This window comes from Pelophylax lessonae (genome assembly GCF_965119305.1).
Source record: "Pelophylax lessonae genome assembly, chromosome: 1".
NCBI lineage: Eukaryota > Metazoa > Chordata > Amphibia > Anura > Ranidae > Pelophylax > Pelophylax lessonae.
Window position 1 is genome coordinate 317,599,642 of NC_138768.1, and position 20,870 is coordinate 317,620,511.

At 45.2% G+C, this 20,870-nt stretch overlaps 1 protein-coding gene across 2 annotated transcripts in view; it reads left to right on the forward strand.

Annotated features, from left to right (window-relative positions):
- The window catches only part of CHD8 (chromodomain helicase DNA binding protein 8), a 203,247-nt gene that overhangs the window by 53,142 nt on the left and 129,235 nt on the right, over window positions 1–20,870 (forward strand). For both annotated transcript variants that reach the window (XM_082243977.1, XM_082243978.1), the window contains exons 3-4: window positions 2,771–3,133; window positions 7,274–7,379. In XM_082243977.1, coding sequence (XP_082100103.1) covers window positions 2,771–3,133; window positions 7,274–7,379 — 469 coding nt within the window. The remainder of the gene's footprint in view (window positions 1–2,770; window positions 3,134–7,273; window positions 7,380–20,870) is intronic.

Below are 20,870 nucleotides of genomic sequence, written 5' to 3' on the forward strand. Positions count from 1 at the left end.
AATGAACTTCTGTCTGTAAGAGCCGGTTCACACTGGAGCGACTTGTCCGGCGACTTGGTCGCCTGACAAGTCGCCGTGGGTCGCCTGTCATAGATTAGCACAGGACCCGTTCTAGTAGGAGCGACACAAGTCGCTCCGACTTAGAAAAAGGGTCCTGTACTACTTTGGGGCGACCTGGAGCGACCTGCATTGACTTCAGTGTGAACCGGCTGTAAGTGAGGGCAGTTTAACCTCTTAAAGACTAAGCCTTTTTCTGACACTTGTTGCTTACAATTTAAATTCAGTGTTTTTTGCTAGCAGAGACCCTAGAGAATAAAGTGGTGATCGTTGGAATCTAGTAGATCACACTGTATCTGCGCAGAAGTCTTTCAAACGCAATTTTTTTGGAAAAAATACACCTTTAATGAATTTAAAAAAAAAATGAAACCGTAAAGTTAGCTACATTTTTTTTTTTTTTTTTTTTTTGTATAATGTAAAAGATGTTACTCCAGGAATCGTGAGAAAATCGAGACCTTTATTCTAAGCAAAAAAAAAATCCTGATTCTCATTTTTATCCAGAATCATTCAGCTCTAACTATTAAGAGGTTGTAAACCTCAGAATTTTTTTTTTTCAAAAAGTACACCTGAAAGAAAAACACATAATGAGCTAGTATGCATCGCATACTAGCTCATTATGATATACTTACCTTAGAACGAAGCCCCGAAGCGCCGACCACTCCTCCCATGGGTGACACCCTTCTTCCGAGTTCGCGGCATCCGGCTATCTGATTGGCTGGACCCGCATGCGCGTGGGAGCCGACGGTCACGGCACGGGGCTCTGAAGGAACGGCACCAGTGGCCGTTCCTTCAGAGCGCATACGCCAGTGATGTCACTGGCTGCATGCAAGGTAAATCTCCTAAACGGTACATGTTTAGGAGATATTTACAGTACCTATAGGTAAGCCTAAGGCTTGCCTATAGGTACAACTTGCAGAGGAGGGTTTACTTCCTCTTTAAGATATTTTATACCAACCTCTATATCATTTTATGAACCAATTAAACCACATTGATCCCAGGACAGAGGCTTGGGGTACCCCACTTACCAGTCTGAGTATTTTCTATTAGGAATGGATCCCGTCAGAAAGCCAAAACTGCACACGGCTAATCACAGTCAGTGAGACATTTCCCAGTCTGGAGCTGCACAGATTGTGAAATGTCTCACTGCCTGTGATTAGCCGTGTGCAGTGTTGGCTTCCTGGCGGAATCGGGCAGGTGGGATCCTGAGCATGCCCGAGCCCATCTCTATCCCTTTATCACCACCCTTTGGACACGTGCCCCTGTAACCAGTTTCCTATCTATTAAGAAACCCTGTGGTCCATGCCCACAGACCTCTGTTTGTAAATTAGGGGTTTGTGGAACTGTATCAAATGCTAAAAATCGCTGATCACCGCCAATGCTAACAAAAAAGTCCAAAATTCTATCCCATGCAACTGTAACGCAGTGCCGAATCGCAAAAAAATGGCCTGGTCGTTAAGGGGGCAAAACCTTCCGGAGCTGAAGTGGTAATGGAGTAAAAATGTGACTGGCCACTGTTAATCCAGTGCATCAAAGGCTGTCCATCAGCCTTATGGAGTAGCAGAAATGTAATTTCTTTGTAGCCTATAGCTGAAATGGAAACAAACCTAGGCACATTTGTCATTTTTCAAGGACTTTTAAGTTTAAGGACTTCAAAACTTGGTTATCAAAACGAAAGTTGCAGGAGTCCATCGCCTAATACCACAATCTCACGTGATTTCAGTACCGGAAATAACACGACTGGAATGTCCTGACTGACAGGTTGCTTTAGCAATGGTGGGAAACTTCCGCTGCTATGGCAACCTGTCAGGAAGAAAGAGTGCCACTCAGTAGCATTACTTCGCAGGCACGAGAACAGGAGGTGCATGCGGAGTAGCCAGCTGCACCTTATCCCAGAAATGAAGAGGAGGGTTTCAGATGCCCACAGCTTATCTTATGTAAACCAAGCCGATCTTTGTTCTGTCAGCGGGGAAGGCTTTGAGCCTGTGTTTCTGCAAAACAGGAATGCAGATTGTTGCCTTCCCCTAGTCAAAGCACCTCCCCCACAGTGAGTAAGCGCAACCTAGGAAAACCTTTAACCCTCTTATCGCCCCTGATGTTACCACCTTTTTTAACATTTTTTTTTTTTTTTTCAAAATTGTCGGTCTTTTCTTGTTTATAGCGCAAAAAAATAAAAACCACAGAGCAAAAGACTGCTATATTTGTGAGGCCAAAAATTTTATCTGTGTACAGTGTCGCACGACCACACAATGGTCAGTTAAAGTACCTCAGTGCCGTGTTGCAAAAAATGGCCTGGTCATGAAGGGCGTAAAACCTTCCAAAGATCAAGTGGTTAAATTACTTTTCGTGTGTAACGTTACAAAGTGTGCTTATGTCTTTCTCCACCCCTGGCTGTAAATGAGCGCGCAAGAAAGGCTACTGCTATTTGTATGGAAGAAATACACACACTTTTCTTGGATAGAGTGAGCAAAGGTTAAGACACCTATGAGACCTTTTTATTGTCTTTTTATGAGGGCAGTTTATCTCTTGAAATTAGGGTAAATCCCACCATTAGTTGTCATCCTAATCAACTATTGGATTTAGACATACTTTCTTTTCCAGTGACCAAGGAAAATTAGTGGGGGTAAATTTCCCAAAAAGTACCTGTGTGTGTAAAAATATATATATTATTATATTGAAATCTTATATATTCAATTATGTTCTACATTTTCTTCAGGGGGATTCAAAACGCATCACGCTTGTGCTTCAACAGCCTAACCAGGCAGCCACAGGAACTCAACAAGGCCAACGTCATGTGGTACTGGGTGGTTTGCCAGGGAAAATTGTTCTTCAAGGGAACCAACTGGCTGCTCTGACACAGGCAAAGACTCAACATGGACAACCTGCCAAGGTAGTGACTATACAGCTTCAGGTACAACAGCAGCCGGGGACAGCAGGACAAGCTCCACAGAAGTTTCAAATTGTACAACAGTCATCAGGAGGTCTGACTCTGGCTCCTAGCACACAGCAAACACATGTGATAGGTCAGCAAGGAACTCAGAGGCTTTCAGTACCTCTCAAAGTTGTCTTACAGCCACAGGTGAGTAGAGGAACAAAAATAATTTTAAATAAAGTTTATCATGCTTTGAAGTGCATTTCTCTACCTGCAATTGATTTTCTACTATTCTGCACAGAAGTAGTGTTTTTCCTATTCATGTGTGTATTTGTAACGTATGTAGCTCTGACACACTACTTAAAGTTTTACAGATTCTGTCAGTCATTGATATTTGTTCCTGTTAAGCAACTATTACGCTTATACATACACATGCAATTGGAAAAAAATTGGTCAGAATTAAATCTATTCTGCTTTTGGATTGTGGGGGGAATCCTGGGAGAGTTATTATATTCCTCAAAAGCTGTCTCCCCATCTGTTGTATCTTTGGTGTTAGCTCTGTTTCAACTGAATTAACAGGGATTTCCCCACTGAGTTTGTGTTTAGAGAATGATTGGTGAATTTCTCAATGCTGCTTGGTGGGTTGATGCTATCCTACTGCTATTTTAGCTGTGAACATAGTGGGGGAATTTTCTACCGGAGGATTTGATTTAACCATTCCACGCCAACGGAACCCAAATATGAGGCCTCGGCTTCAAGGGGTTGTACCGGGGTGATGCCTGCAGCTAGAGGCTTCATCCCGGTACCGTTGTTTAGAGCCAACGGTTGGCTTTCTTGTAATGACCACCGATGCGGCTTAAAGTGGAGTTCCACCCATTTTTGGAACTTTAGATCTTTGTAATCCCCTTTAAAATGGCTTTTACCAATGGAAACTTTTTTTTTTTTTTTTTTGCTAGTAAATACCTTAATTTTGGCTTTATTCCTCCTCTCCTCACTTCCTGGTCCGATCGGCGATGACGTCATTCGGCGATCCGCAGTGTCTGCTGGGATGTATTCTACTTGCAGTAGCTGTATCTGTACTGAGCCGTGCCTGCCCCGCCTCCGCCCCGCCTCCTCTCATTGAATTGCATTGTATGAATGTATTAAGGCTGTTCTCTGCCCAGCCTCCGCCCCGCCTCCTCTCATTGAGTTGTATTGAGAGGAGGCGGGGCGGAGGCTGGGCAGAGAACAGCCTTAATACATTCATACAATGCAATTCAATGAGAGGAGGCGGAGGCGGGGCAGGCACGGCTCAGTACAGATACAGCTACTGCAAGTAGAATACATCCCAGCAGACACTGCGGATCGCCGAATGACGTCATCGCCGATCGAACCAGGAAGTGAGGAGAGGAGGAATAAAGCCAAAATTAAGGTATTTACTAGCAAAAAAAAAAAAAAAAAGTTTCCATTGGTAAAAGCCGTTTTAAAGGGGATTACAAAGATCTATGTATTCCAACCTATTAAAAATGGGTGGAACTCCGCTTTAAGAGCCGCTTGATTGTTATTACAAGGAGTTGGGAGGGGATGTTGTCCTAACCCCCAATTCCCCCTCCCGCGGCTCGCCCTGGTTTTCCCGCTGGCTTGCCGAAGACTTGAACAAAGCTTTAATTGGGTCTTTGATTTAGAAACCCTGAAGCAATGTCATGACATCACTTCCGGGTACTGGAGCTCTAAAAAAAAAAAAAAAAAAAAGACCGTATTCAAAACAGCCGAACTTGGCGTTTTTGAATGCTTTTAAGTGCAGAGGATGGATTTGGGGTCATATAGACCCCAGATCCCTCCAAAAAGAGTACCTCCTGTCACTTTTTTTTTTTTTACTGCAATAAAAGTGAGATATATATATATATATATATATATATATATATATATATATATATATATATATATATATATATATATATATATATATATATAATTTATTTTTTATTTATTTTTTTTTAAAGGGACAGTGTAAAAATAAAATAAGAAAAAATATAATTTTAAAGCGTCCCGTCCCTTCATGCTAACACGCAGAAGCAAATGCATATGTAAGTAATATGTAAACGGTGCTCAAACCACACGTGAGGTATCACCGCGATTGTTAGAGCGAGAGGAATAATTCTAGCACGAGAACTTTTATCTCTAGAGTCTCTGCTAAAATAAATATAAATATATATATTATAATGTTTGGGGGTTTGAAGTAATTTTCTAGCAAAAAATACTGATTTTTAGCTTGTACGCAGCAAGTGTCAGGAAAAGGCGTAGGCATGAAGGGGTTAAAATTGCTGGTGTTGCACTCGTTTTTTTATTGCGCTACAGATTTTTGATACGGTTTGCTTCTCTTGAGGAGAAGTGATCGTGATGTCATCTGCCCACTTCCCCTCAGCCAGTCAGAGAGAGCCTTGTTTTCATTCAGAAAATACAAAGCTTCCTGTGAATGGCTGAGCAACTCAGAGCCTGACTTTTTTTTTTTTTTTTTTTTTTCTGGGAGTGGGACAGGAAGTCCCCAGCAGTCTCCCTGTGTACTGGAAGTCCTGGCTGCTGGGCATGCCTTTTTCAATAATTGGGACTACAGTGTTGTGTTGTATACAAGACAAGATATGTTTTTCCTTGATTTCAGTAATGGTATCTTTTGTTTGTTTTTCGTGGGCCATGGTAAAAAATTTTTTGGATTTCGATGTCAAAACGGAAGGTCGTGTGGAAGGTGGCACAGTCGGTTATTGTGAGTCTTAAAGTTAATGTAAAACCAAAACTAATCAAAACCTTCCTTTTTTTTTTTTTTTTTTTTTTTTTTTTTTAATTATTTTTCTTTACAAGTTTTAGATAGCGTGGCTAAGGATTAGACCCCCTGTCAGGTTTTTATTGTGGTCTGTTCCTAGATAAACTGCCTCGAATTGTCCTGGTGAACATTGTTACCAAGATCAATTATGGTGGCAAATACAAAATGTTATGTTTGTAGCTAGAATAGGTGGTGATGGAAATTCTTTAACTGAGGACACTTGTTCGGATTACTTCGGTCTAAAGTGGGGTACACACTAGTAGAAAATCTGCCGAAAATTCCCGTCTGAGGTAAAATTGTACGATTTTCGGCTAGTGTGTACACCACTTTCAGCAGCCGATGCCGACATTTTCAACGGAAAAAAAAAACGGAGGGACAAACGCCAAAATTTTTATTGTCCGTCCCCAGATGACCAATTTTCGTTTAATGTGTATGCAGTACGTCCGCGAAAAATCGGATACGAAAGACCGCGCATGATCTGAAGTTGCTGACGACCCGGAAGTCTAGGAGCAAATGTCCCAAAAAAAAAAAAAAAAATCGGACAAGAAATTTCGTGAACATTTTATGCACTGTCAACTAAAAACGGTTATGAATGCTGAGCAAGAGAGAGAAAAATAGGAGGATATTTCGTCTGATTTCCGTCAAGTGTGTACGGGCCTTTAGAGGGGAATTCCTCTCCCCCTGTAGAGATGTCCTCTCCTTTTCCTTTTGTGTTTCCAGGACAGAAGTGAAGGGAAATCTGACATCACAGCCCCCCAGTCAGAGAACGCCTTATATTAATGGAAAAAAAAAATGCAAGGCCTTCTGTGGACGGCTGTTGTGCTAAGCAAGCGACGCCCTGTGGTCAGAGGGCAAAAGGGAAGCCACTTGCGCAGGGCCCAATATATCGTGGCTGTTATTGTAGTAATACGGTTCTAGTGCTGATTGCTACAGTGATTTTCAGCTTCCCCAGTTGCCCATCAAGCCAACCAACCAGTGTTAAATGCAATACAACTAATTCCGGGAGGTATAACTAAAGCCCTCAATTCTTACCTCTGTAAGTCACTTGTGAGTGACTTGTGAAGTCATTTACAGGCACCTTCTCTATGGCTTCTTCTGAGTGTCCGTATTTGACTGTCTTGATTTAGGCATGGGATGATGTGCAGGAGTTAAGCCTTCCCAGTACAGAGGCACTGTGCCAGAATGTAAACTGAGCTGCACATGTGCAGGTACTGTACATTTTTTTTTATTTTTTTGCGAAAGACATTACATGTATCTTTTGCAATAAAGAGCCTGCTTTTTTTTTTTTTTTTTTTTCTTCCCATTCACACAGTGGAAAAATGCTTTCTATTGTATCACTAGGGTCTCGGGTTTGATGTGAACCAAGGCACCATATGTGTGGAGCTTTGACTGTTTTCTTTAAGTGCTCTCTTCTGTGGGTATAATAGACATTCTCTTTTTGAAATGGATAGTTTACTGTTCAAAGTAAAGAGCTTTAAAATTTGTTGGTATAAATATTGATGCAAATGTGCCTTTACTTAACTGTTCTCTGTATGTGTGATTTCTGCCAGGCGGGCTCCTCACAAGGCACCACACAAAGTCTGTCAGTGGTAAAAGTGTTGAATGCCAGTGAAGTTGCCAGTCTCACAGCCAACCAAACTTTGGTAAAAGTTGGAGGTATGTTTTGAAAGAGGGTTTTGTTTTATTGCTGTTTAAAATGTAAATTTTGTTTAGTAATTTTTGTAATTTAAGTAATCTACATCTAAGATTATTCAACTTTAACTGGGGTACATGCTGTCCGAATACACTGATCAGCACTGCAGCCAATTAGCTGCAAACCCCTGATCAAACAAGGTTTCCCTTTCATTCATTGACAGACACAGCACTCCATAAATCATAACTACTGGGTTGTATTGCCTCCTCCAGGAGTAAGACTAGGCAGAACAAAAAACACCTGGCTAAGCCCATGGTCCATTCTCAGCTTGGTATATAATATAACCCTCCTCTCTGCTCTAAGTAATCAGTTTTAATCTGTCTAGGCAGGAACTAAGGACCTGCACTCCCGGCTGGGATCTCTTGTCCTAGGATTTTTTTCTCCTTCCTTACATCTTTTGTTTTCTCTTTTCTTGATTGTCCATTGACAGACGCAGCTCCATATCATCTTAGACCGTTGGGTTATGCTCCTCCCATCAGGAATAGGACACTAGGCAGGAAAATGCTTTACCACGCCTTTGGGGCTGTCCCTGCAGGAATAACCCCACACACTCTGAAGTCCCAGCAGGGATCTAAGGTCCTACTCCTAAACTAGGCAGAAACAAACTAGAACCTGTAGCAGTCTTCGCTATATAAAAGGGAAATTTTTGTTATGTGTAATTGTTTTTATTTCTCGATCGTTCATAGACAGACGCAGATCCATCTAGTCAGAGACTATAGAGTTATGCTCCTCCTATCAGGAATAGACACTAGGCAGGAAAAAAGCTTAACCACACCTTTTGGGGGCTGTCCCTGCAGGCATAAATAACCCCACACACCCTGCTATCGTCAAACAATTTGTCTCTGCCTAGTTTAATGAATAGGACCTAGCTTCCTGCTGGCACTTCAGTTTTAGCTATTATGGGAAAGTCTGTTAGTTTGTGAGGACCAAGATCCAGAGGAACTGCAAGCAACAGCCGGCTGAGCGAGCGTGAGCAGGTTATAGAACAGAAATGTTTCTTGCCACGACCATGCCCTGACTGATGGGGACGAGCCTGTGAGTGGATGGTCTCGCTGGGAGGCACACTACCTGGAGCGCCCCCTTGGCTGACAGCACCCCCCATCCCGGGTGGGAGGTGATCTGTTTCGGAATGGTGCCCACCTGGTACCATGGTATGGTGCGTAAATTGTCCCCCCCCCCCCCCCCCCCAAAAAAACCTGGCGGCCTTGGGGTGGATGTGGGCCCTTCCCTGGAATAGTCAGACCTTAGGGGCTCCCTCGGTTCACCTGGCACCTCGGAGGACTAGTCCTGTGTACCCCTTAGCGTTCTCCTACCCCTAGCAGCAGGTTTTTACCTGGGGGGCGGTAAAAATGTGGCCTTTGTGGCGCTTATTTGAAGGGGGGTTACTTGTCCTGTGTGGGCCCCTTATCAGGGACCTTCTGATGCCTAATATTCTGGGCCCCCTTTTGGGGATCCTGGAAACCGCATGGCACGCCGTGGGGGCCACCATTTTGATGCGGATCATGATTTTCTATTCCCATTAGATGGGCAGCCATTTTCTGTAATTCCCTATTGAGAATGCATGAGCGGCCATTTTCCTGAGGTTCATAGGCTGAACAGGCATGCGGCATGGTTTGTTAAAATATAGAGGTTGTTTTCTCTTCCTCTTCCTGTACAGATAGTGTCAGTTTCGTTTTTGCACAGATCGTGCTGGAAGTCTCCTCTGTGGTCTGGTAACTTTTTCCTGGGGTTCCCTGTGGGATTTTCTAAATTCACTCTGCTATTCTCTTATAATAACCATGGAGTGTGAGCCCACACTTATAGCGGTGGGACCGCGTTTTTGGGGTTCTTAAAGATACACTGCCCAAATATTTTAAAAAGTAAAACATGGTGTTGCAGGAGGATATTTCACCTGCAGACCCCCTGGGAGTGATTGCAGGACCTTCTGGTTTAGTTTCAGCCAGAGATTGCAGCTTTTTTGCAAAATCTGATCACTAAGGTAGATTTTGTCATTGCTAGTGCTGCCAGCCGCAAATGCCCTCCACCAGCAGGGTCTTCGGACTCTGAGATAGACATGGCTGCCACAGATGCAGACCACCCTGAGGGGTCGGTGTCGTTGCATTCTGACCATGATCAGCTCATCAGCCACCGTGCGGGAACGTGCTTTGGTGGAAGCTCTGATGGTTTTAGTGCGGGAACTCTAAAATTGCCTGATGAACCCACAGCGCCGGGTATGCAGGTGTCTTTTGGCTCCCGCAAATCACGTAAATCGGCCAAGGTGTTCCCTTGCCCAGAATTGTTTCATACTGTTGTGGATGAACAATGGCAGGGCATTAAGCACATGTTAGCGGTGCCCAAACGTTTTGCACCGTTAACCCTTTGCGGAGGCAGTGTCCACTAGGTGGACTGTTCCACCAAAAAGTGGATCCCCTGGTGGCCAGGTTGAATAAAGCGACTCTGTTACTGGTGGAAGAGTCTCCAACTTTTGCGGACGCCGTGGATAGACTGATGAAATCCTTGATCCGCCATTTATACATGGTAGCAGGTCCCCTTTTAAAGTCTACCTATGTGAATGTTTTGGTAGCGCAGACTGCTACGGAATGGGTGAAGTTACTTAAAAGTAACTTGGAAGCTGAATGGCTCCCCCCTGTGGTGTTGGAACTACTGGACCAGTTGGCTCAAGCCCTGGTGTTCATGTGTGATATGTCCCTGGATTCAGCCCCGTTGCTGGCCAGGGCATCGGCAGTGGGGATTGCTATTAGGCACATGGTGTGGCTGAAAAGCTGGTCAGTGAACCAGACTTCTAAAAAGGCTTTGACTGATCTTCCCTTCTTAGGGGAGAGGCTGTTTGGATCCTCTCTGAACGAGTTGACAAAGGTATCACGGGGGGGTAAGAGCACTCCTCTTCTCCACTTCTCTAAGGGCAAGGTGCCACGTCCTAGGCGGGGGCCTTCCTTTAATGCTCATAAACCTCTTTTTTTGTGTCTGGGTCGCAAGAAAAAGGTAAATCATTTGGGTCTTCGGAGGGGGTTCCAAGAAGCCGTGGTCGGGGAAAGCAAAGACCAGCCAATCTAGACCTGCAGACAAGTCCTCGTCTGCATGAACGGGTGCCCTCACCTGATTCTGGGGTGGGGGGACATCTGTTTCTTTCTGGAACCCTGGACCTCCTTGATTCAGGACAAATGGGTTCATGAACTGATCCGATCTGGGTACAAGATGGAAATTCTGGTCTCGCCTTTTGGACAGGTTCTTTCCGTCCAATCTTAGACTATCTCTAGTCCGGTTAAGGGACTTGCGAGGGGCAGTACACGATTTGCTGTCGCAAGGAGTGATTGTACCCGTTCCTTTTCAGGAGCGTTTTCAAGGGTTTTATTCAAACCCCTTCACTGTCCAAGAAGGAAGGCATGGTGCGTCCCATCCTGGATCTCAATGCCCTGAGCTTGATCCTTGATCTGGGCTTGACTCTGGAATCAGCCTGGCCAAGGTTTTTCTTCCCCCGGACAAGCTGCAAAAGGTGCAGGAGGTGATTCGGTTATTGTTGGTGAACAATCTGTCCTCTCCGAGTTTGTATGCGGGTCTTGGGTCTGATGGTATCAATCTTCGATGCAGTTCCATACCAGACCTTTTGCAAAGGGAGATTCTTGTCAAATAAAACAAGGATCCAAAGTCCTTGGACTCTTTGATTTGGTTAAGCCACAACACAAGGTCTGCTCTGTTGTGATGGATCCAGTCTCCAGCACTATGCCAGTGCAAGTCCTTCCTTCAGGTGTTTGGGACGGTGGTGACCACGGACGCCAGCCTAATCTGGCTGGGACGGGATGCTGGGGAAGCTCTGTGCCCTGGGTACCTGGACGAAGGAAGAGTCAAAACTACAGATGAATGTTTTGGAGCTTAGAGCAATAAAGCTTTGTCTTAGCCATTGGACGACTCGTCTGCAGGATTGTCCGGTTCGGATTCAATCAGACAACGCCACAGCTGTGGCTTACATCAATCGCCAGGGGGGCACCAAGAGTGTCTTGGCAGCCAAAGAGGTAGCCGGAATTCTGGCCTGGGTGGAAAAATGTATTCCAGCCCTCTCTGCGGTACACATTCCAGGTGTGGAGAGCTGGCAAGCTGATTACCTGAGTTGTCAGGTGTTGGATCAAGGGGAGTGGTCCCTGAACCCGGAGGTGTTTCATCTCCCGTGTGTTTGATGGGAGACACCTGAGGTAGATCTGGTTGCTTAGCTCCTCAACAAGAAGGTTTAGCGATTCGTAGCCAGGTCTTGAGATTTTCTGGCCGACGCCACAGACGCTCTGGTGGCCCCTTGGGGTCCGTATCGGCGAATTTATGCCTTTTCCCCCTTAAAACTCCTGCCGAGGCTTCTGCGCAGAATAGAGATGGAAGGGATTCCGGCCATATTCTGGTGGCTCTGGACTGGCCTCGCTGGTCTTGGTACGCTGACCTAGTAAGGTTGGTCCAATGCTCCTTGGAGACTTCCGCAAAGGTGTTAAGAGATAGAAGGCTATCTGACTGTGATTCCTACGCTGTTGAAGGCTAGGAAGTCAACTCCTAGGGAGATATATCATCGTACCTGGAAATCCTATATTTCATGGTGTGAATCCCTGAAGGTGCACCCAGCTTGTTTTCGATAGCTAGGGTCTTGGCCTTTCTGCAGAAAGGAGTTGAACAGCGATTGGCTTTTGCCACTATCAAAGGCCAAGTGTCTGCTTTGGCTATATAATTCCAACGCCCGTTAGTTACGCATGCTTTAAATCGTACCTTTTTACAGGGAGTGTGCTATATGGCTCCTCCGAGAAGGTCTGTGCTACCTCCGTGGGACCTCAATCTGGTATTATCTGTTCTTCAAAGGCCTCCTTTTGAGGACATTTGGGAGAATTCTCTGCTTTTGTTGTCCCAGAAGGTTGCCTTCTTGGTGGCTATCTCTTCCGCTCACAGATTATCTGAACTGGCAGCGTTGTCCTGCCGCTCACCTTAACTGGTGATACACAGGGATAAAATGGTACTTCAACCTAATCAGTCGTTTCTTCCTAAGGTTGTTTCGGATTTTCATCTGAATTAAGACTTTGTGTTGCCTTCACTCTGCCCTAAGCCCAAACATTCTAAGGAGTTTGCGTTGCACTCTTTGGCTGTGGTTCGGCGATCAGGGTCTATCTGGGGACCACGGAGTCTTTTAGAAAGTCAGACGCTCTTTTTATCCTTACCGAAGGATCTCGGACGTAGGGGATTGGCTGCGTCTGGGGCGACCATATCCAGATGGATCAGACAGACTGTAGTTGAGGCTTATTCACTGAAGGGTCAGTTTCCTCCTTTCCCAGTGAAGGCGCATTCTACGAGAGCGCTGAGTTCCTCTTGGGCTTTTTGCTGTAAGGCGGCAAGTTGGTTGTCTGTGCATACGTTTACAAAATTCCACGAAGTGGATGTATTGGCATCTTTAGATGCTTCCTTTGGCCGCAAGGTTTTGCCGGCTGCTGTTTAAAGAGAACGTTGTTTTTTTTTTTCTCTTTGAGGGTGTGCTTTGTTTTCAGGATGAGCTCTGTTACCTGGTTGGCTAAGTTTAGCCTTTGGGGAATTAAGTTTCCGTTTGCGTTTGTCTTCCCAACCCTCATGAATAATCTTCTTTGGGGCATCCCAATAGTCTCTGACTAGATGGAGCTGTGTCTGTCGATGAACGATAGAGAATACTTGATTTCTCTATCGTCCATTGACAGACGCAGCCTCATCTTCATGAGCTGTGTGGGTTATGCTGCCACCTGCAGGAGTAGTCCTAGGCAGTACGTTAATACAAAATTTTTAACATATACACGCCCACGGGGCTGTCCCTCCAGACATAACCCACAGAGACACAGCCCAGCACATTTTGTTTCTGCCTAGAGAAGAAGTAGGAACTATGTTTTCCTGCTGGGACCTCGGTCTTAGTTTTTTGTATTCTTTTTCAGAATATTTTCAGAATATTTTCTTTGGTTTCTCTTTATTCACTTGCTAGCTAGTGTTCAGGGAAGAATTTCCTTGTGATCTACAAGCAACGATGCCAGCTTGGGCTTCGCACTGGATAATCTAGATCCTTATGGTCCCCCCTGCCTGGCCTACGAGCGCGAGCAGGTTATAGTCCCGCACTAGGCCTAGCCACGATGATGCCCCTTTTCCTGATGGGGACGAGGAGCGGATGTCTCGCCGGGATGCGACTATCTGGAACGCCCTTATACATACATATTCGCCAGTACACCATGTATCTTGCAAAAGCAGTCCAAAAGCTTTATTGCAAAAAAGATCACATCAAAAACAGTGCAACCTTTCTTAGCCACTCAGGGCCCCTTCGTCAGGCATGTGATACAGTGAACAGAGAATATATGTGAAACTACCACCAGTCAAAATCAATGCAATTTGTGACACTCCCCTCTTCTGACATTTCCCAAGATACTCCAGGGAACCACCCCGCTGAAATTTAGACCGATTGTCTCTGGCACGGGCGATCACCCAACCTTTGGCGCAATTTATAGACTCACATTTAAAGCTGGCCGATATGGATATTGCCTTTCTATACACCAGGATACCAAATACTGCTGGTTTACATGCTGTTAGACATTTTCTTTCTAGACTTGACAATCCTGGACTTCCAAGCGAATATATTGTTGAGTGCCTTGAGTTTGTTCTTCGCAATTATTACTTTAAATTTGAAGGACAAATGTACGCACCGACAAGAGGGACTGCCATGGGCAGTTCAGCGGCTCCATCATTTGCGAACCGGTTTATGGGCTATCTGGAGGATCAGTATGTTTCTGTCCACTCTCTTCACTGATTTTGTGAAGGGATGGATGAGATGTATAGATATTTTCTTAATCTGGACTGGCAGCAATGATGCATTTTCCACATTTTTTGACTTTCTGAACTGAATATATAGTGTTTAACCCACAGATCTTGGATTATCAGATTACCTTCCTTGATGTATTGATTACCAACACTCATGGCACTGTCACCACCTCCCTCTATAGTACTAAACCCACCGACAGGAATACATTACTCCACTATCAGAGCGCCCATCCGACACATCTATGCAAAAACTTACCAATATCACAGTTCATGAGGGTGAAACGCATCTGCTCTGATGCTGATGATAGACAGCAGCAGCTTGATATTATGTACGATAAATTCCTAGAGTGGGGAAATCCAACCCAGGTGCTCGATCATGATCTTACTAGAGCCATGTCAGAACGGCGCAGGACTAATGATTCAAGTGTCCGCCCGCTATTTGTTCATACCTTTAGCGGCGAGTTGAGTAGAATTAAACAGGCAGTACTGGGTAACTGTAATCTACAGGCAGATGTAGCTCTCACATCAAGCTTTAAGACGAAACCCATGGTTGCCTATAAACGCAGCAGGACATTAAGGGAACATTTGGTACAGGCTGACTCCAGACAAAATTATGTTCCAACTCCCTTTAAAATATTGCAAAAGAAAGGTTGTTATAGATGTTTTAACTGTAATGTGTGTAATTCACTCATCAGTGGCGAGCATTTCTCACACCCACACGGGCAGCCAATACCGGATATAGGATTACTTGAATTGTAACACTGATTTTTGTGTCTACATTTTAAAATATCCCTGTGCGTTGACGTATGTATGCAAAACAAGGGGTGCGTTTAAGAAACGGTTTCAGAAACCTAGGAGTGATATCAGGACTACATTGGTAAAAGTGGAGGAAGGCGAACAAACTAACCTTGACAAGCGTGTAGCGATACATTTTGCCACTTCCAAACACCTGACCCACGAGTTGTGTGGGATGGTAATTAAGCATGTTAAACAACCAAACGGATGAGGTGACCGAGATCAATTGCTCTTCCGCCGTGAGGCGTACTGGATCTATACTTTGGGTACAGTACAACCTGGAGGCCTTAACACTAATTTGTCCCTCACATGTTTCCTCTGTGACAGATAGTCCCACTACCATCAGTTTATAGGGTAATTTTATACCTCCTGTTTCCTGAGCTATACTCGATCGGATATGTACATTGACAGAAGAAGTTTGTGTTCTTTTGTTTCTTTTTTTCTTTTTCCTTCCCTTTTTTTTCCCTTTGCCTTTTTTATGTCATTTTGAGTTTTTAGAAAGTGCGGCCTACCACTGGGGTACCTTTTTGCAGGAGACTAAGGATTTTCAAACATTTGCTTATATAATATGGCCTTGATGCCCTAGCCCCCCTCCCCATTTTTTTTCTACTGGTTAGGCCGTGATCCAACCTGTTTTTAGGTTTTCTGTGACATACTGATTTCTTTGTCTTTCCCCCCCCCCCCCTTTTTTTTTCTACCCTTTATCACACAGCACTTCCCACACCGTCCCACCATCTTGCTTTCTTTCCTCTGGTCAGTAAACATTTACCTGTATTCTTATCGCTATTTTTTTCTTTCTCATTGTTTGCCTTTTTATTCTTTTTTTTTTTTTTTTTTTTTTTTTTCTTCTCCCTTTTCTATCTCTTTGAAATCCTTTTTATTTTTCTCCGTATTTTCATACACTTCCTTTTTTACTACTTTTATTTTTCTTTATCGTTTCTTTTCCCACATACATACATATATTTCTATTTTCATTTATTTTTTTTCTATTTTCGTTTTATTATATTTATTTTTATTTATTTTTCTGATTTTATCTTTGCATGTTCTACTTTTTTTTTCTCTTTTCTTTCTTCATTTCTATCTTTATTTTTATATTTTTAATTTTCTATTTTTTTATTCATCCATTTTATTTTTCATTTCTATTATTATCCATGCATTTCATCCTTCCCTTCCTCCTTGTCTCCATTCTCATTTCTTTATTTGGTTTCTGTTCTTCCCATTGTTTACTTCTCAATCTTCCTCCTCTGTTCAGTCACTTCTTTGTTAATCTCTCTCTGCTCTATTTCTGGCACCCTGCACCTCCCCTTAAGGAGCCGTGCGTGTTTGGCGTGCCTGCATTTTCTACGTCATGGTCTCCATGACAACAGCGGACGCGAAGTACAGAAAGGCGTCCGGGCCTCACACGAGTGACCTACGTGGCGCGCCGTGATTGGCTCCAAGGATGTGTTGCCCAGCAGCAGGGACGATCTGCCCCGTTTTCTGTCAGGAGATCGGTGTGCATCTTGTTGATGTACCCGATCGTCACAGATGGATTACATCTTTATACTTACTGGAGATTCCCCAGTTACATATAGCCTTTGCATTCATCAAGTGCAATGTGATTACTTAATAAGTTAAAAACAGGCTGGAAAATTACATCAGAAGAGGGGGGGGGGGGTCACAATTTGCTCTGTTGTGGATCCTTAAGGCCGCCATAGTGTCTGTCCCTGGCTGTGAGGACGTTTTTTTTTTTTTTTTTCTCTGAGGTGGTACAGTACTGGGGTCCCTGCGGACATATCCCTGCATGCTCTGCTGTTAGTATAGTTTAAAGGGGATCTCTGCAGGCCGCTGTGATCGCAGGGAATCGCGATTGTCGCTTCTTAAAGCGGCAGTACTTCGTTTTTTGCAACTTGTACTATGGAATCCCAAACTGTGAAATCACCTCAGACCCACTCTGTGCGACTCCCAGACAGTCCAGATCGCAGTCGCTGGCTTCAATTTCAGCAGCTCTGTAAAACCTGGCGACCAAAAGTTTTTTTTTTTTTTTGTCATGAAAAAGGTTGATAGCCCTCTCCATCTATGGAGGTGTCCTCTGATTCAGAGGCTGATGAGGTTGCCCCGGATGCCCCCCTTCGTGAGGGGTCGCTGTACTCGCAGTCAGCTGGTGAAGCAGATCTGGCCTCTTCAGTTGCAGCGTGGGAACGTGCATTAGTGGAAGCCCTGATTATCTCAGTAAGGAACACTTTAACATTGGCAGATGAGCAGTGGTGTATTTAGGTTTTGTGCTGCCCAAGGCCTGACTAAATTTGTGCACCCCCTAAATTTAAATATGACCCACCCCTTCCTGTAAAGACCACAACCTTTCCTGTTTATGACCCACCCTGTCATCTGTAAACCACAGACCATAACCACAGTCTATCAGTGCCCTTCAGCATAGCTTCATCAGTTCCCATAAGTTCAGCCTCATCAGTGCCACCTCTTTACTGCCCATCAGTGCAGCATATCTGTGGCCTCATCAGTGGTCACCAGTGCAGCCCCATCAGGGGCCACCAGTGCAGCATTATCAGTGCCCATTAGTACAGCCTTATGTCACGGGATTAGAAGGATTACTCTTTTAGGATATTGGGACTTGTGTTTGCTGCCACTGATTGTAATTATAGGATTATTTCACTTACTTGTATAATAAATAGGAAGTCCATAGTCCTTTTACAAATAATGAAATATTTTTTTTGCTGCCCCCCCCTGCAAAGTGCCGCCCTAGGCCCAGGCCTTGTTGGCCTAGGCCAGGATACAGCACTGCAGATGAGCCCACGCCAGCAGGGACGCGGGTGACTTTTGGCTCTCAGAAGTATCAGAAAGCTAGCAAGGTTTTCCCTTGTCCTGACCCTTTTCACGATATTGTGAATGACCAATGGCGGTGCGTTAAGCACGTGTTAGTAGTGCCAAAATGCTCTTCACGCCGGTATCCTTTTGCTGAAAAGGTCTCCAACCGTTGGATGGTGCCACCTAAAGTGGACCATCTTGTCTCCAGATTAAACAAATCTTCCCTTGTGCCTGTGGAAGATTCCCCGGTCTTTAAGGATCTAGTGGACAGGCGGGTGTAATCCCTTTCCTGCCACTTCCACATGTTGGTGAGTTCCATTTTGAAACCGGTTTTTGTCTGTTTTAGTCTCACAGACAATGACAGAATGGATTAAGGGTTTGCGGGAGTCTTTGGACCCCAAGACTGTTCCTCCTGAACAGCTGGAACTGTTGGACCAGGTGATCCAGGCTCTGGTGTTTTTGTGTGATGCGTCTATGAATGCGGATCCCCTGGTGGCCAGGGTTTTGGCCATGAACATTGCCTTGAGATGCATGGTTTGGCTGAAGAGCTGGTCAGCTGACCAAGCTTCTAATGGGCTATACACACTATACAATTGTCTTTTAGTTTTGACCTCCTATATATGGTTATGGTCAATCTAAAGGAAAAAATCTAAACTCTTTCAATTTGTATGCAATCAGGCAGGCCCTTGCACTACATAGTTGAAGGTAAATCTAAAGGAAATCTAACAACAAAAGTTGTGTATAGTGTGTATCCAGCTTAAAAAAGCCCTGGCTGATCTCCCTTTTCTGGGAGAGCGTTTTGTTTGGCGATGAGTTGATCAAGGACTTGACTGGCGAGAAGAGTACTCTTCCTCAATCCCCCAAGGGTAAGACTCCCCGTAGTAAGCAGGGTCCCTCCTTTTTCTGCTCACGAGCCGTTTTTTCATGCCTCTGAGTCGCAAGAAAAAGGTAAGCCGTTCAGAGCCTCTGGAGGGGCAAGCCCAAGGCCGGCCAGTCCGGTGCTGCTGACAAGTCCTCCTTCAGCCTGAAGGGGCGCCCTCACCCGGCTCAGGGGTGGGGGGACGTCTGCGCTTCTTCAAAGGAACCCTGGACTTCCTTTATTCAGGATGATTGGATTAACAAACTGATTTGTTCCGGGTACAAGATGGAATTCTGGTCCCGGCCAGGGAAAGGTTTTTTCAGTCAAAACTTCACCTGTCTCCAGAGCGTTTGAAGTATCTGCGTGAGACTGTGCAAGTTCTCCTGGCTCAAGGTGTGATAGTGCCGGTTCCTCGCTCTCAAGGTTTCTATTTAAACCTGTTCACGGTGCTCAGAAAGGAGGACAAGGTGCATCTAATTCTGGACCTCAAATTGGCTCTGAACCGCTTTGTGCGGATGCAGAAGTTTCGAACTGAGTCCATTCGGTCAGTCGTGGCATCGTTGAATCGAGGATTTTCTGGCCTTCATCGATCTCAAGGATGCATATCTCCACGTCCCCATATTCGAGGGACATCAGCGATTCCTCCGCTTTGCGGTGGCAGAGGAGCACTTTCAATTTGTGACGTTACCCTTTGGTCTCTCCTCGGCTCCCAGAGAATTTACCAAGGTCCTGGCCCCTGTGCTGGCCTTGTTATGTTGGCGAGGTATCTCAATTGTGGGATATCTGGACGATCTCCTGTTGCGAGCAGTATCCCACTCAGATCTGTTGGGCAACATCTCCATCCTCCTTCCTCTTTGCGGGCTTGCATGAGGGCCCTGGGTCTGATGGTTTTGACCGTCGAAGCAGTCCTGTTTGCTCAGTCTCACTCGAGACCTTTGCAAAAGGAGATTCTGGCGAAATGGAACCGAGATCCACGGTCCTTGGATCAGAAGATTCACTTGAGCCATCTTACAAAGTCAGCTCTTTTTTGGTAGCTCCGGTCACCTGCCCTGTGCCAGGGCAAGTCCTTTCTGCCAGTGTTTGGACGGTGGTCACCACAAACACCAGCCTGTCAGGCTGGGGTGGAGTGCTAGGGAAGCTCTGTGCCCAAGGGACTTGGGCGACAGAGTCTTCCTTGCCGATTAATATTCTGGAGCTTAGAGCGAGTCGGCTACGAGTCGGCTACGTGGCTCTCTGGTTTGGATACAGTCGGACAATGCCATGGCTTACATCAATCATCAAGGGGGCACCAAAAGTGTCCTGGCGGCCAAGCAGGTGGCCAAGATTCTGGTTTGTGCAGAACACCATGTTGCGGCTCTGTCCACAGTCCACATTCGGGGTGTGGAGAATTGGCAAGCGGATTACCTGAGTCGTCAGGTGTTGGATCAAGGGGAATGGTCCCTTCATCCGGAGGTGTTTCATCTCCTGTGTGCCCGGTGGGGGACTCCGGAGGTGGATCTGTTTGCATCTCGCCTCAACAGGAAAGTTCAGCGGTTTGCGGTCAGGTCTCGGGATCCTCTGGTCGACTCCACAGATGCATAAGAAATAAGAGCAGGGCGTACCGACCTAGTGCAGTACCATAAGATATTTATTAACAAATCTTTAAAACAACATATATTCTACTCGCAAGAGTACGTTATAACAAGCGAAAAAGAGAGTCCCTTCAGCTGTCCAGAGACCACAGGACCATGATGCTTCGTTGCGACAGGCAAGCTTGAAGGGGTCCATTTGGCTAACGCATCAATACAGCCAATTCCTCTCTGGCCTACATGCACCTTTTGAGCGCAGGGAATATTTACTTGTCCGACTCCACAGATGCTCTGGTGGCTCCTTGGAGTCCGAATCGCCGGATCTATGCCTTCCCTCCGCTCGTGCTCCTACCGAGGTTTCTTCGCCGAGTGGCAATGGGAAGGCAGCAGACTGGCCTTGGCGGTCTTGGTACGCAGACCTGGTAAAAATGGTCGTAGACCCTCCATGGAGACTTCCTCTGGGGGAAGATGTACTCCTCTCAAGGACCAATCTTCCACCCTGCTTTACTATCGCTTGCTTTAACCGCTTAGCTATTGAAAGCAAAGTGTTGAAGGATTGAGGTCTCTGACTTGGTGATTTTTACCCTTTTGAAGGCTGGGAATTCGACTTCCAGGAAGATCTATCATCGCACGTGGAAATT